The following is a 17,365-nucleotide window of genomic DNA, read 5'->3' as shown; positions in this document are numbered from 1 at the left end:
CTCACTTTATATATGGTCTCTTCCTTCACTTCTATCTATCCGTCCAGCTTATTCCCTTTATAAGCTCTTTTTTTTTTTCTTTCTTCATGTCTAGTACAATAAAATAAAAATGCTAAATATTTAATAAAGAGACACGAATAATCTCACATTATTATTGAATCTAGGACCTATTAGCGATCAAGCGAGAGCGTACTTCATTGCCATAAAATAAATTTTAGGTGGGTAGTTTTGTGATGTGATCTAGTAAATAGGATTTTTAACTATATATTTTGTGTAGCCAAATCACCACCTTAGGAGGCCAATCAAATGATACAAAAAGGATGTTCATCACTCAAGGGAAACTCGAGAGATATAGAACGTAAAAAGTGCACAAAGCGAACTCCAATATCATTAATCAACCAAGTCTTCTTCTTACAATGAAAAACACTATTTATAGACTCAAGACAACTATCAAGACTCTCGAGTAGGAAACTCGGAAGTAAGGAACTTTCCTAATATAAAATAGGAAATTGGCATCTAAAGTGCTCTCCACAAATAGAAAACCATGATATTCTCTTCCTAAACTCAAAGGTAATAAAAATATTCTCCTACTAGCAAACTAATAAAGAAAATAAGAATCATTTGCATCTCCATTAAAGGAAATAACCTCGTCTTGGACTTGATCTTCTTTGTTGGGTTGATCCACCATATCGTGGCACCTGCTCCCGCATCATACTCCCCTTGTGGGAAAAGACTCGACCTCGAGGCTTCGTTGATCTTAACTTGATCTTCACGGATAGAGAGATTAACATATTTCTGCTCCATGAATGGAAATAACCTCGTCTTGGACTTGATCTTCTTTGTTTTCTTCTCTTTCTCTTAATTCTTCATAAATAGAGTTTTGTACTACTCTTCGCCAATGAACACTTTCGCTGAACCGTTGCTTGCCAGGTTGAGGCATGAATGTTTCATCTTTACGCAATTCACGAACTTCGAGAAACATTATTGCAGACTCTGATTCTACACAACTTATGTTGCAGTAGTTGTCGTAGCAAAGAAATTTGATGTCAATACCACCGTCAAGAAGATCATCACCTTTAGTGTCACTTGATGTCGTGTCTCTATTCACAAATATTAGTTGTCCTTGATAGTCGAAAATAAGTGGTGTAACATCTTCTTGATCATCTTATGGATACAAATCAAACTTCGGATCGCCTTTAAAAGAAAAAAATCCTAGGCGATATGTTAGGTGATGAAAATAAAGGCTCGATAACTTCATCTTTTGAAAAACTATTATGTCTTTCCATGTTCTCCATGTTTTCCTCAACAACACGCAATCTCCTCTGAGCAAGTAGTGACACTCCTTGATTAGCATAGGTGACTTCATCTTCAGAATGGCCTTGTGGATCTCCTTCTTCTTCTTCTTCTTCTAGATTTTCTTCCTTCAAAGTAACAACTCTACGATTTGGGCAATCAGAAGAAATATGCCCAAACCCATCACTTGAAACACTGAGAAACTTTGTATTAGATAATTCAGCTTGCTTTACACTACTTGCACATTTACCTTCAAAATAGGTTCTTGAAAAGGAAGTCTTCATCCCCATAGTAAAATCTGAAGAGGATGCACTCCCCTTATTGGAATTATTGTCAGCAACCACGGATTTGAAATTAACCTTGCGACCATCCTTTTGTTATTTCTCAACTTTAAGTGTGAGCTTCCTAACATCATTAAAACTCCAATAGGGTTGTAAAGATATAACTTCGGCAATCTCATCTTTTAATCCACCTAAATATCGAGCAATAGTTTGCTCTTCCGGCTCTGACATATCGCACTTCAACATCAAATGTTCAAACTCCATCGTGTAATCTTCTACTGATTGATCCCCTTGCCTCAGATTGTGCAACTTCAAGAAGACATATTGCCTATAGTTCTTGGGAAGGAAACGCCTTTTCAGCTCTTTCTTTATCTTTTCTCATGTCGTAATCTTGCTTCTTCCTCCACGAGCCCTTTGTCTCTTAAGATTCTCCCACCACAAGGAAGCATAACTCTTAAGCTTGAGAGCAACTAACTTCACCTTACGCTCCTCTTGGAGATTCTAATAATCAAAGATCCGCTCCACAATGTAAAGCCAATTAATAAACTCATCAAGTTAAGATCTACCCTTGAATGTTGGAATCTCAATCTTAATGCAAAAGTCTTGATCTTTATTCCGCCGATTAACTTGACGCGTTGACGACTCGTCGCTCGAGTGAGAAATACGATTGCGATGAAAAGGATTGCCATCCTCTTCGTTGTTATTAGCATCATGAGCTTCTTAATGCTCGAGATGCCGTTGCAGCCCCTCGATTTGACAACGCAGCTCCGTCATCTCCAAATCACGAGCATCTTCTTCTAGTTGATTCTCCACAATGCGCCCACGAATAGAATTCCTTACAGCTACAGCTCTGATATCAAATTGATACCGGGCTCTAACACCAAATTGATACCAGGATAGTATGGGATGCTCGACGTGGAAAGAGGGTAGATACTTCAAACTCTAGGGATACATATACCACCACCTCAGAAAGAGAAAATCGGGGATAGAAATACTATCTTATAGATACAGACATCACTACTCTAAGAATTATGTAGCCGAATAACTACCTTGGGAGGCCAATCCAAGGATACAGAAATGATGTTCAACACTCAAGGGAAACCCGAGAGATACATAGCGTAAAGAGTGCATAAAGTAAACCCCAATATCATTAATCAACCAAGTCTTCTTCTTACAATGAGAATCCCTATTTATAGATTCAAAGGTAATAAAAATATTCTCTTTCTAGAAAACTAATAAAGGAAATAAGAATAATCTCCATCTCCATGAACGAAAATAACCTCTTCTTGGACTTGATCTTCTTTGTTGGGTTGATCCACCATATCGTGACACATGTTCTCGCATCCTCCCCCAGCATGATGTTCCGATCTAGCCCAATGGATTTGTTCATGTTATTAAATGCATGTCTACAAGTATTTTATCATTTTTATAATCCACATAGAAAATCGACTGAATTTCGGATTTGCCTTTTATGTTCTTCTAATAATAAAAAACCTGCACGAAATTAACCTGTTAATTATAACTCATAAAACATGCATTGCGATTCCTTCTAACCTGGCTATAAATTGATTTTTCTTACAAATCATATGTTAAGGGGCTGTAACATAGTGACAAGGGTAGCTAAGTTGCGTCATGTTATGGTTAGACGAATTATGCATGTTTAAACAAGTTAGGATCAAAATGTTCTAAACCTGACATGCCATGTTTGTTAGACGGGTAAGAATACAAAAAATACAAACATGACCTTTTATTAACAAGTTGACACGAACATGAAACACTTTTACCTGTTTAGTTGAGCGTGTCCAAAATGTATACACACATATATATATATATATATTTATATATACACCATCATATAGTACATATCAAAATGAATATGGTCCTACAATATTGACATGATTAGGCATGGTAAATACAAAATTCAAACCAACTACATAATCAACATAAAAAAGAAACTTACATTTTATAGTGAGTGTGGGTTAATGGCATGTTAGCACGAAGGAACAATTGATTTATGTACTCCATAAATGGGGTAAATAAGTTTAATTATCAGTTTAATAACACGATAAAACACATTTTAAAAATATCGATTACACAGATTGAACTTGTTAGACATCTATATCTATATCTATATCTATGTATCTATTTTTATATCTATATCTTCTATATATATATATATATATATATATATTAGACCAAAGGAGAGTTCACTAGCCATGTGTCACAACATAAGAATTTTTCAAAAAAAAAATATGAAACACCTCTATCTTTTTTTCTTCCAAATAAAAGTAAAATTTTAAATGGTAGCACAATAAAAAAGTATATATTAGATTAGACCTTTAAAAGGAATAAATCATTATTTTTTACATATTTATACTTTATATCTGTATCAATCTATAATACTTTCAATATACAAACATTTGAAATATTTCAAGAATTTTAGTACCTTTTTCACTAAAAAATAGTTTTTTTTTAAAAAAAAGCAAAATATCATTGTTCTAAGTACTTTTGAAGCCTTGAAGGGCGATACATTACTTATAAGAGTAGATACTAATTTTTTTAATTTTATCTAAATTATTCTCTATTTTCAATTTCTAAACATTAAAATCTTCTATAACTGTTACCATATATAATTTGTTAAATTTGACGTGTCGAGTTCGAGGAGATGTGTCATCCAATGGAGAAATTTACAATAAAATTCCTCATTACTTGAAAATTTTGTTGAAAACAACTATATCTTTTAACTTATACGCATATAGTCTAAAAAACAACTATATCTTTTAACTTATACGCATATAGTCTAACTATTTATTTAAGCTAAAGTATTATAATGTTACATTCCTCAATTCAAGATTTATATTTCAATAACTTCTTAATTAAATATTGAGAATAAATTGATGGGTAATAAATTTACGTTGAGCAAACTATGTCATATTAGAGATATTTGATAAGGTTTTAATTCCTAAAATTTCAATAGATTTTAATATTTGACTTGTCAAAGTACTCAATGTAATATTTTCTAATTAAATCATCACAATTCATATGATAACCACATTAATATAACATTCTCTATTTCCCTGTTATTTTTTAGTTTTATATTTATAAATAGTATCTTTTACTGAATTTTCAATTTTAAAAATTTATTAATTCAATAATTTTTATTATATATAAATACTATCTTTTACTGAATTTTCAATTTTAAAATTTATTAATTCAATAATTTTTACTATAATAATATGGTATAATACATATACTGAATAATGATAAATAAAAAAAAATTGATGAAGGTTTCACTGCAATATGATAAGAAATAAAAAGGAACATAATGATTATAATGTTTTTGAAAATTATTAAAACATAATTATGAACTAAAAGTTTCAATTCCTTTATAAAATAAATCGCGGCAACACGCGGGTGCTTTTACTGGTTATCGCCTAAAATCAAGATTTTCCAATTTGAGATCTCAGAACAAGAAACAGGAAAAAAGAAAAAGAAACCCAGTAAAATAAGAATTTTCTTTCGTTTTGTTTTTGGAAAAAGGAAGAATTTTATTCATTGAATTCATTAAACAAGCATTATTATTTCTTCTTGTTAGAAAATTGAATTTTTCCCTAATAAAAAATAGAAATAGAAAAAAAGAGGGGAGAGTCTATCTAATCAGCAGAGGAACAGAGCCTCGGCAGGCTGCTGGTTAATATTTTTCTTTAGCAGAACTTCTACTTTTTCTCTTTCCTTTCTCTTGGTTCTTCTTCCTACAGCCAAAGCCAGCCCGGACAGGACGGTCACCCAATCGACCCACCGCCCATCCATCCATCCACAGAGAGAGAAAGTGCGTGCAGAGAGAAGGACCGCTCCCCACGTAAACTCCACGAAGATCTCCCCACTTAGAGAGATAGGAAGGGGGAGAGAGAGAGAGAGACCGATCTTCGCGGGGGAGAACAGAGAGATTTGCATACAAAAATGGGGACGCTCAAGACATGGAGGAAAGCCTATGGCGCCCTCAAGGATCAGACTAAAGTCGGCCTCGCCCACGTCAACAGCGATTTCGCCGTAAACACCCACGTCCCCATTTCTCATCAAATCAAACCCGCCACTAATCCTGATCCGATTCCGATGGTTGTGTCTGATTTTCTGATCCTTAACTGTTGTCTGTCTGCTTAGGATTTGGATGTCGCCATAGTCAAGGCCACGAACCACGTCGAGTGTCCTCCCAAAGACAGGCACCTCCGGAGTGAGTTCCGTTTCTGTGTTTTAGCCGCCGGATCCAATTTTGATTCTCCAGGGTTTATTTGTGATAAAAAAAAGTCTCTGACTCGGTGTCGTTCGCAGAGATTCTGATTGCCACGTCTGCAATTCGGCCCCGGGCTGATGTTGCATACTGTATTCACGCTCTCAGTCGGCGATTGTCGAAGACCCATAACTGGACGGTATGATACTTTCTGTGGTCGAGTTTCCTTGGAGTTGATTTTGTTTGATGCTGTCTGATTGATTGACGGTTTACATTAGTTTTGTGCTTGGTGATCAGTGTGCTTATAACTGAGATGGGATATGCATTTTCTAGCATACTTGATTTTGTTTGATGTTTTGGCGATTGGATCTGCTGCAAGTATCTGTTAGCGCTCTGCAAAGTGCATTGGTCCTTAACTGTCAACCATTTTCTGATTTGAGATGGTACCCTCAAATGAATCTTAGATTTCTTTCGTGGATGTTCTTCTTCCCTGATCAATACACATTGGTGGCAATATTTTTGCTTTCGAGGGTCAAATTAAGTGCATCTTAGAAGTCCGGTGGAAGCAAGATTTTGAATTAGATGGGCTGTACTTTGAAGGGCTAGTTAGGAATTGCCATGGTGTTTAGTAGGATTTCATTCAGAAAGATGTCAACGAAAATTGGGGGATGCAAATGTGTATGTGCAATTCTCATTTAAAGGTTGGGCGACTATCTCTTCATTATAATTTTCTTCGTTGCATTTGGAAATACGAGCTTCTCTTTGATAAATGTACATTGAACGCCATCTTGCTTGTTTCGCTGGTTCTAGTTAATCTCGTGTATGTTGTTTTATCCAGCTATGTGAACATGACCACTTTCTTCTATCCTTTTCGTCTTGACTTCTCAGTGGCAGTTTCAGTGTATCTTGAAAAAACTCTTGCTTTTGGAGTTCTTTGTAATTTATGAAGAGTGAACTGTCTTCTGGTCTTTCTGTTCTATTAACTTCTTTTAGGTTTACATTCACCCCAACAAAGGCTAATGAGATCTTGCTCTAAAGATGGATAAACTGAAAATATGTAAACATGTTCAGTGGAATATCCAGTTTCTGCTAGGTGAATGGTTGATCATCTCATGCAACCCTTCTCATATTAGCATATTTTTTAACATAAGCCAATAAGTGATGGAATCTCCTTTTCTTTCTAGGTGGACTTTTATCTGGCCTTCATTGGTACTAGATTCATCATTTTTCTTAATTTTAGTAGCATGATCGATTTTAAAAGTTAGCATGCCATTGCTACATTGGGAACACTTTACATTTCTCAATGATGAAATTGGATTGCTGGGTTCTTTCCTTATGAATTCACATTGTGTTCCTATTTATAGTTTGCTTATGGTTGTATTTTTATGCTGTGCTGACAGGTAGCATTGAAGACTCTAATAGTTATTCATAGAATTTTGAGGGAGGGAGATCCTACCTTCAGGGAAGAACTTCTGAACTTCTCTTCAAGGGGACGCATTCTTCAGCTCTCTAACTTTAAGGATGACTCGAGCCCCATAGGTCTGTTTTACTGTCTTGTCTTTTCTCTCTGCTACCTTTTAATGATCAATCCAGTATCTACATCTTTGATCATGAATATAAAATTTCTTTGTTGTCGTTTTTCCAGCTTGGGATTGCTCTGCCTGGGTACGGACATACGCACAGTTCTTGGAGGATAGACTTGAATGCTTTAAGATTTTGAAGTATGATATTGAAGCTGAGCGTCTTCCCAAACCTGCCCAAGGGCAGGACAAGGTACCTCTGCTATTGTAACATATTGCTTTGTATGAGAGGATAGACAAAATGAAGTAGGAAACATCTCTCTGGAGTAGCACATCATATAATGGAAATAGTTCTCATGGCAAAATAAAACTGGAATATAATCCCTTGAATTAGGAGCGGATAGAGTATCCAAGAAAATAGTTGCATGATAAAATTGTGCTTGTTTCGTTTTGCATACAGTCAGCACATTACTGTCACTGTAGGGATATGACGGAAAAAAGGGCATTGCAATTGAGGGAAGGAAAGAGTGCTTTTACTAGAGCGCAGTGCAGATTTAGATTTTAGAATGAGTATAAACGCCTTTGCTTGTGAAGATTACATTTTTTGGGAACATAATGATGCTTTGTTTCCCACGGAAAGAGTGATAAGTAGGGGGTGTTAGAGAATCATCGGATGAAGGATTGGAATTGCTAAGCCGCATAAAGACTTGGCGGCCCCTCTTCCTATGGGTTTGTTCTTACATAGAGGCCCAATCAAAAACTGAGGCTGAGGTCTGAATCTTGTGGGCACAAGAAAGATGAAGCTATAGACACATCCAAATAAACTACATTAGTATGGGTTTTGGATGTCTGTAAGTGTTGATGTTCAAGTAGATTATACCTCTAAATTGTTAGAGGTGCTCAAAAGAAAACAAAGTGATGGTCAGGCCTCTCTAGGTGACATGGGTAGTTTGGGGATTAAGGTGTTAAATAGATTAAGGTTCATGGTCATCTATGTGAGCATGTCTGGATTGAAATTCAGCAATCAGTAATGTTATTAAGGCTCTCTTTCGCTGTTTTCTGTAGAATCATTTGAAACTGCTTTTGGTGGTACTGGGGTTAGGCTTTTTTCTGTTGTCTCTTATTGGTTTATTTTATTTGTTTGAGCGAGTCCATGTTGTCGGTTTAGTCCGTGTCCCTTTTTCTGATTATTCTTTTACCATGTTGGCAGGGTTATAGTAGAACTCGGGATTTGGAGAGTGAAGAGCTGTTGGAGCAGTTGCCGGCTCTGCAGCGTCTGCTTTATCGTCTTATGTGTTGCCGGGTATGCCCCATTAAATTGCTGGAGTTTTCATCCACTTAAGCACGCATTCTAGTTTTTTTTCAATAGAAATAATTGTTAATTTTGATTTTTCCTTTCTATACTTGTATTAAAGTATTGATTGTGAGCACATTATGTTTTGCAGCCTGAGGGAGCAGCTGTTGGGAATTACTTGATACAATACGCCTTGGCTTTGGTATTCATCATATCTACTATCAAATGTTTCTAAAATGTGATGCGTCTTGATTGTGTTAGTCTAATAACTCTTTTTTTCTGATTACAATTAACAGTTTATGCGGCAATTCTAAGCATTTGGATAATTTTATTTAACTGTTTACAAGGATCTTGAACATGATGCCAGCAAAAGTAGAACTAAGTAAACAAATATAGTGAATGTGTTATAATGCATGCATGGGATCGTCTACTTTTGGACTTGCAGGTACTAATCTGCCCAAAGAGATGGTCCGAACAAAAGATATGATGTTAGATAAATGACTGAAAGTGGACAATTGTCTTATTCATGAAGCTGTCATTTTTCTTTTTTATCCTTTTTCGTTAGGTTATTAATTTTATAAAGAGGGGCAGAATTTTTTTTTGGCAAATAAGATGGATTAACCTTTCAGATTCTGCCACTTCACGTAAATAGAAATAATGTGAAGATAAGTTTATAGAACTACCGTAGTTGGTTTCAATTTTTTTGTTTCTGATCTGACCTTCCTTTTGGTGGATACTTGGTTTTCATCTAACAGGAATTATTTTAGTTGACTGAGGATGGATTTGTGTATAATACGAAAAGAACAAGGATGCTTGTGTGTGTATATAATATTTCACATTAGATGATAAAGACATTGTTACGCTTCCACATATTTCAGTATTATATTGCTTGTATATACTTGACTTTCATTTTGCTAAGTATATTTTGAATTAATCTATATATAATGGACTGCTTTGGTAGGGTGATGACTTCAATGTCATTTAGATATTTGTATCCTATTTCCTATCCACTTTTTCTGATGAATGCTACTTGTAGTTGTTACTTAGTGGTATAGAGATGCACTTTTAATTTATTTTTCAGGTACTAAAGGAGAGCTTTAAGATATATTGTGCCATCAATGATGGAATAATCAATCTCGTGGATAAGGTGGGTGAAGCCTTCTGTTATGCTGTTCTATGAAGAATTGCTTGTTTCAAAATTCTTTCATGCTTTATCATGATTTATTATTTTCCAATTTCCATCACTAATTTGAGTTTCTGTTGGTCCAGTTTTTTGAGATGCCTCGCCATGAAGCTGTCGAAGCCCTTGAGGTTTATAAGCGTGCTGGCCAGCAGGTGATTGAATAGAATAGTTTTAACTTCTTAAATAGTTAATTATCAACTCTTTCCGTCTTTCTTTCCGTTTTACTTTAAATGTAGGACAAGACTTGATCCTTCTTGTTCTCTCGCTGATTGAAGAAAAAGCTCCGTGTTTTCTGCAGGCTGGAAATCTGTCCGATTTCTATGAAGTTTGCAAAGGCTTGGAACTGGCAAGGAATTTCCAATTTCCCATTTTGAGAGAGGTAAGTACAAGTTGAGATGAGATGGATTTGAGTATTATTTGATGGTCTTCTTCTTAAGTACTTTCTTTGTTTTTGCCCCCCTCCCTTTTTCAGCCTCCACGATCATTTCTAGCAACCATGGAAGAGTACATTAGAGAGGCGCCTCGGGTTGTCACTGTTCCAACTGTTGAGCCATTGGTGAGTGCATTTTTTCTTGATGAGCTGGATGTTTTATCTTTCAGATTCCTATAAAGGTGAATAATTCACCTTAAATGGAAATGAGAGAGCAATCTCTTTGCAGCTTAGGCTACTATAGGTATGGAACGAAGGGAAATTGAATGAATGATGAAATAAAATGGTGTAATTTTATGTACCGTAATGTTTTTGTTACTTCATAGTTAAAGTGGGATGAGTCCTTGACATGGATTTCTTGACCTGATTACCTAATCCTAAATCTTGTGAATTTCTTCCCAAGCCCATCTTGATGAGTTCCTCAAGTCTGTTATTGGAACAACAGTTCAGTGTGTTTTGTCTTACGTTTTGGGGTTTAAGCTCCATTGTCATTTTGTACCGGGGGCAATTAAAATAAATTAGTGGAAATACACATTCTTTCTCCTCTAACTTTGGTATATATTTACAATATATGTGTACTTTGTTTGTTTGATAGGTCTATAACATTATAGGTGGCCTTATAACAAGTACTCTTGTGAATACATCCCATTAAAATAAATTGGTTAATTCTTTAGTACTAGTAAAATAAATTAGCCCAGCAGGTGGATTTATTTGGACCATCTATCTATGTTATAAAGTTGACTTGAGATGCAATTAATGCCTCCGATAATTACAGTAAGTTTTCTAAAGTTAACTGTTTTGATTAAAATTAATCTGCAGATATAAGTACATATCAAATTGCATATTAGTAATTTCTCTTGGAAAATAATTAATTAATCATATATAAAGGATCTTTGGAAAAATATTATGACAAGCCACTAATTCTTATGAATTTGCAGAAATATAGGAGTAAGAATTGAATATCTGAAAGTGTGAATATGTAGGATTCTTTATTGCAATATTGTGCAAATTTTAACATATGCTTATCTTCAACAGCTTCAATTGACATATCACCCGGAAGTGCCTGAGGAAGATACCACTGTTCCTGCCGAGGAACCTGAGCCAGTTCCTTCAGAAGATGTCACTACCACTGTGGCTGAGGAGGCTGCTCCTCCTCCCCTTCCTCCTGCTTCCCAAAAAACCTTCAAAACTGGGGATCTGCTGGTATCTTTAAGCTCAGAAGTTTAGTAGTTTGATGGGTATATGCCTGCAAATTGTCGATCGCTCATATTCTTCATATTTTATTTGGGGTATGCCTCAGGGGCTGAACGATAACACAGTAGATCCATTTTCGATCGAGGAAAAGAACGCTTTAGCTTTGGCCATTGTTCCCTCTGGACCAGGTTAGTATCTGTCAATTAAGGTCATATTGGTTCATTTGCTGGATAATCATCCATTTAAAGATGGACGAATTCTTTATAGATGCTGCAGCTACAACATTTGATTCTGGTGCTGCTCAAGCAAAGGATTTTGATCCAACGGGTTGGGAACTTGCTCTTGTTTCCACACCAAGTACCGACATCTCTGCGGCTACTGAAAGGCAATTGGTATGCTCTCTTTTCTTGTTACAGTCCCCATCCATTTACAACTCAAAATTTCTGGGAAGGGATCGTGTTTGGAAAAGAAACTTGTCTGTTTGTTAACTTTGAAGAAAAAAAATTGGTAGAAGAATGTTTCACAAGCCGATTTTACTTTATGGGTTTGAGGTTTTCCATAGCATGTCAGCTACATTAAAGTGTATCCTTTTTGGCAGTTTGATCCGTGTCTTATGAATGGAAGGGGTTTTTTCTGCTTCCTTTGGGTTTCATAGAACTGGTTTTTTTTTTGGGGGTTGGGTGGATATAAAGGCATAGCGAAACAATAAGCCTGAGCAGAATAGAATTGGATTGTGAGCAGCACAAATTGATTCCTGCAGTTCCACTGTAGCTTGGTTCTAATTTGGACTTGGTGTTATAGGGAAGTCTCAACTGACTTCCACATGGCCATACGCCCCTAAGGTTTTTGAAGGCATCAGTATAGATTTAGTAGCTGATTATCAAGCATGTTTAGATTACATTTGGTGGATGCACGACCTTCTAGGATCGTAATATTTATGGATTAGTGAGCCATCAGATTATATGATGGTCAAAGTTCATAACTACTATTGTATCCTCTCTCACTTGCTTGGTATCCTCTCACACTTGCTTTTGGTTTCTGTATGCTAAAAATTATTTTTAGTTTGTCTGGTCACAAGAATATTGAATGAGGGCATTGCAGAGTCTGCTTTTTTGCATTTTCTTCTCCTTTATTACAATTTTACATTTACTGGTATATTCTATATTGCTGAAGTAACTGACAGTGTGAATTATATCCCTTAAAAATTTCAGAATTCATCGGTAACTGAGATGTTTATCTAAGCTTGAGAACTAAATTTGCTCTTCTTTCCAGTTTACTGGAGGGTTGAATGGTTGTGTGAGACAAGTACCTTTAGGAAAATTCTAACTCTTACTGCCTCCTACGAAATGTCTTTTATATTTGATTTGTCACAGATTATGATGGCCCATGTCGACTGTTATTGCTATAATTAGTTTGATCTTAAGAAAATCCGTATGGAAAATTGCGTGTTAGAGTTGACGGGTTTAGTCTCTGCCTTGCCTTTGTGGCACACTCTGCAAATGCATTAAATATTTGATGATCTCTTTCAGTACTGATTTTCGTTTTTCTTCTTGATGATTACAAGGCCGGTGGGCTCGACACACTTACACTTAACAGCTTATACGATGACGGAGCCTATAGAGCCTCCCAGCAGCCTGTCTATGGGGTCCCAGCCCCAAACCCATTTGAGGTGCAAGACCCATTTGCTGTCTCAAACAACATTGCTCCCCCTCCTCCGGTCCAAATGGCGTCAATGGCTCAGCAGCAGGCTCTCAATCCCTTTGGCCCTTACCAACTGCAACCTTCGCCTATGTTCCCACAACAGCAACATCCAATGATGCCCCCTTCTAGTAACCCTTTTGGAGACACTGGATTCTCTGCATTTCCACAAAATCCTGTGGCCACACACCCGCAGTCTAGCAACCCATTTGGTAGCACTGGCCTCTTGTAAAATTGATGTTTGTGTCTTTGCTTGTGTCATGAGCGTTCTTGTGCAAGTTGGGGCGATTGGCTTTTTTGGCGCAGAGACGAAGCGTAGAAGCGGTTTAGACAGTGTCATTAGTTATACTGATGGGTGATTGGGAATTGAGTGATTTGGTGGATATAACAGTACATAGATTATTATACATGCCGTGCCTAGTGCTGCTGCTTCGGGTTCTTGTGTCCGCTTGAGGGATTCAATCTTTGTGTTGGACAAGTTTTCTGTAATTAGAAATCGTGAACAAGTTCAATAACCACTGTGTTCAATTTCCATTTCTCTCAGTCGATTTTCCCTGCTAAGTTCAATACAAAGATATCCTTTCTGATGTACCATAATTGGCTCCGACTCCGTGCTCCTGGCAACAGAATTAAGTGCTGATCAAGAAAAGTCAAGTGCCAATTAATGGCAACTCGAGCTACTAGCGAGCGACTTGTGATCAGCTTGATGATAACTTGAAAGTGTTTTGACCTTCAAGAGCACGACTGAGCTTGAGTTGAGCTTTCCATTTAAGCGACCTGAGCTCAGGCTGTGCAGTACTCGGCTTGAGTAACTCGTGTGAGCCTAGTTAGCCGCCACTGTGTAAACTAGGTGAGAGCCTGTGCAAGGGGAATATTGTTAATTTTCAAGTAATATGGGGAAAATGCAATATAGAAGACAATTATTTCAGGGTATCAAATGATTAATAAATAGTTATGAAAGATACTCCTCCCTAAGAAAGTAATTATTTCCTATTTGATAATTAGTACAATTAAGATATATCGAGAAAGTTGACCATTACAATTTGATGATGTGGTGGCAACTGAATAAGCAACGAAAACTATTTGTCTCAGGAAAATAAAAACAATTGAAAATAGAATTGTCCGAGATAATTGTCTTTGGAAAATAATTTATTTCATGGATAATAACGCTACAATAAAGTCCTAGTGAGAAAAATTCATCAATTTTGATCCAATGATGCGTATAAATATAAATTATAAAGTATAAAACTGTAATGGCTCAAGAATTAATGCATATTGATATGGCATCAGCTATTGTATGATGAAGATCAGCACATCGATCATTTTTGCCATACATATCAAAAATTAGTTTCTTAGCATATGTTCGAAATAACACTATTACATGTTATCAAAATATTTTTTTTTTCAAAAGTGAGATTATCTCCAAGAAAACTATGTTAGTAAAATAATTATCATATTAAGAAAATCAAATATTTGTAGTATCATATGCTAGCGAGAAATTTTTTTGAAAACAAGCCCTATAACAAGTTAAATGTCTTTTTAGATTCTCAATATCATATGAAATATCAATGCGATACTGGTATGAATTAAAAAGTGATAATTCTTCTTATATGAATTCATGATACTCAAATTATACACTTCGTATCAACCTTAAAAATGAAGAAGAAAAAAGTCTTCTAAAATTATAAAATTATCGACAAGAACTAAAATGCAGAGGAAAGCACCACAGAAAACTTTCAACATAAGTAAATTTCGAATTATTATCGAAGAGCAAAAACTCCATAAGAATATTGACTCTTCATATTTGATAAGTAGATATAGATGAGGTGGCACTATAAACGGGATAAATTCCAAGGAAAACATGTATATATAGTCAACTGAAGAAAAAATTTAAATTTAATGAAAGGAAATATAATATTAAAAATTCTATAAGAAAATTTATAAATATAAGAGAAGAATATTTAAATGGACTATTGCATCCATTTTTTATTAGGATTTTCTACCATCTTATATAAGACAGCAAGTAGCACTAGTGGTATTTTATGTTTATTTCCAATTGACATTGAAACAAGTTAAGCAGCTCCCAAGTGGACCCTATATTTGTTGAGAATTCCTAGGAACAAGCTCGCTCTTAGTCGAATTTTGGTGCGCGTTGATGCAGTTGTGAGGATTTTATAGACGAGGATGATCTGTTGTTGACAATAAAAGATTTTGTGGACAACATACATAATGTTGTTAACATTACACTAAAAACTGCGCCCCTTGTGGCAAAGGTGACTTATGAAATTCGGATTTCCAATTTATAGAGCATTTTATTGAAGGAAAAAAGTACAGTTATGACCCATTAAATTTCATCATTTTTCTATTTTTATCCCCTTTTTTTTTTTCATTCGCTATCTTTACTTTTCTACTTCTGCCTTACGTGACTTCAACAATTAAAATTGCCGTGAGTAAGGCACAAGGAAAACATGCAAGTAAAGAAAACAAGTATATTTTTACATATAGAGTGAGGCCCAAGGAAAACATGCAAGTAAAAAAGACAAATACATGAGAAATGGGGTATAGTGCAGTGGTTAACACATTCACCTGATAACCTAGAGGTTCTAGGTTCGATTATCACCAGTGGGACTACTCGTGTCCATTTATTTAGATTTCATTTCCATTTCCTTGTACTAAATCATGAGCCTCCTATTGTAACTGAAAAAAAAAAGACAAATACATCCAAGGCAATTTTTATCTTCTAGGAACTCCACATTATAAATGTAGAGTCAATAAAACCAATGTGAGTTTATTCAAGCGGTGTGATACTTGATTTCCTTAAGTAAGATCTTGGGTACGAGTCTTTTGAATGAAGAAAATCTACACTAGAAGAACTTTATTTCCGAGTGGGCCAATCATGTTTGAATTAGATTAATCGGGGTCAATTAGGTTTTCGGATATCATGATGCACACAAACAAAATGTAGAGTCAATAAATGATAAACTAAATCATGCCCAAATAAATAGAATGAGAATCAAATGATCGATGCTGTCACGATGTTACGATATTTATAGAAAACTGAACAGTAAAATAGTTTTTTTCTTTTATCAAAACAAAGTAGAACAACACATGAGAGAATGGTCTTCCACGAATCTCAACAAAAGTAAATTTTATTAGCTAATTTTTCTATTTTATACATGTTAGAACTCCATTTTGGCTTATTAATCCAAACAACAGTATCAGCAGCAATTCAGGCCACGACTTGAGCAGGAATACAAAAGAAGGCTCGACAGAGCAAGAAATCACTATTCATCCTCAAGTCAGCAAAAATAAGCAGATGACATGTACATACAACAGAAGAACTTCATTGGTCACCAAAAGACAACAGAGTGACTAGAGAGCTCAACAATATCCAAACCGATGTTTTCAGAATACAACGCCGATAGCACTATTTTCCACTGGTTCGCTCGACCATCAGAAGATAGTCAATATTGGACTCCAAAAATCCACATCAATGCTAAACAGATGAAAAGTGCCTTCAAACGCATTTCGCAAATCATCTGCTCTATACAAAACAATTTTCTAAATACAGACAACTTTTCAGTGTAAGTCCAAAAATGCCGATTTCTCAAATGAAAGTTAATTCCAAATGTCAGATGCGGCTATGCCCCACAAGCGTACAGAGCATGAGCAGTGCTTCAGATTGTCTCTTGGAAGCCACACAAACACTTCAAATGACTTCCGAGTGATAAAACGGGCATACCCCTATTCGGAAATGCATAATCGGAGACTGGTCTGATGGAATTACGACAAACGAAGTTCATACTGCATTGCCTTGAAAACTCTAGCGGACATACGTAATTGGGCAAAACAGACAGCAAAACCCTTTTCGATTTCCCGAGTAACCTCCGAGGAGCATAAAAGGCCATTTGCAGTGGAAATCCATATCCGGAGGTCCTCTTTCGGGAAACTTGACGCCGAATGCCTACCTTACACAGTGCTAGCCTTCCCAAGGTTCAATGTGAAATCGTCGGAATGAATTATACAACTCATCTAGACCTCCCGAGCAATGCTTTAAAAGTCTCAGATGCACTTTTCTAATCTTTGGAGGTTTGATCTCAACAAACAGAGATTATAGTAATCTCCGGAGTGCCCAAGCAACTCGAAAGCAATCTGAGAAATCAAGTTTCAGCCTCCTAGGATGTCTCCGGCTCCACATTTGCATTATTGACTTAAGGGTCAATTGTTCACGTTGTCTAACAATT

General features: G+C 35.9%; 1 protein-coding gene across 1 annotated transcript; it reads left to right on the top strand.

The window, feature by feature from the left end:
* The first annotated feature begins 5,251 nt into the window (after positions 1-5,251).
* LOC116200038 (putative clathrin assembly protein At2g01600) lies at positions 5,252-13,664 on the top strand. Its single transcript, XM_031530701.1, has 15 exons — positions 5,252-5,624; positions 5,736-5,805; positions 5,904-6,001; positions 7,203-7,341; positions 7,448-7,575; positions 8,533-8,625; positions 8,768-8,818; positions 9,698-9,763; positions 9,886-9,951; positions 10,098-10,178; positions 10,272-10,355; positions 11,265-11,432; positions 11,530-11,611; positions 11,691-11,815; positions 12,988-13,664. The coding sequence occupies exons 1-15, from the start codon at positions 5,535-5,537 to the stop codon at positions 13,351-13,353; spliced, it is 1,707 nt and encodes a 568-aa protein (XP_031386561.1). The 5' UTR covers positions 5,252-5,534; the 3' UTR covers positions 13,354-13,664.
* The last annotated feature ends 3,701 nt before the right edge of the window (positions 13,665-17,365 follow it).

Source organism: Punica granatum, chromosome 3 (assembly GCF_007655135.1).
Source record: "Punica granatum isolate Tunisia-2019 chromosome 3, ASM765513v2, whole genome shotgun sequence".
Taxonomy (NCBI): Eukaryota; Viridiplantae; Streptophyta; class Magnoliopsida; order Myrtales; family Lythraceae; genus Punica; species Punica granatum.
This window is presented reverse-complemented; position numbering and strand designations above follow the sequence as displayed.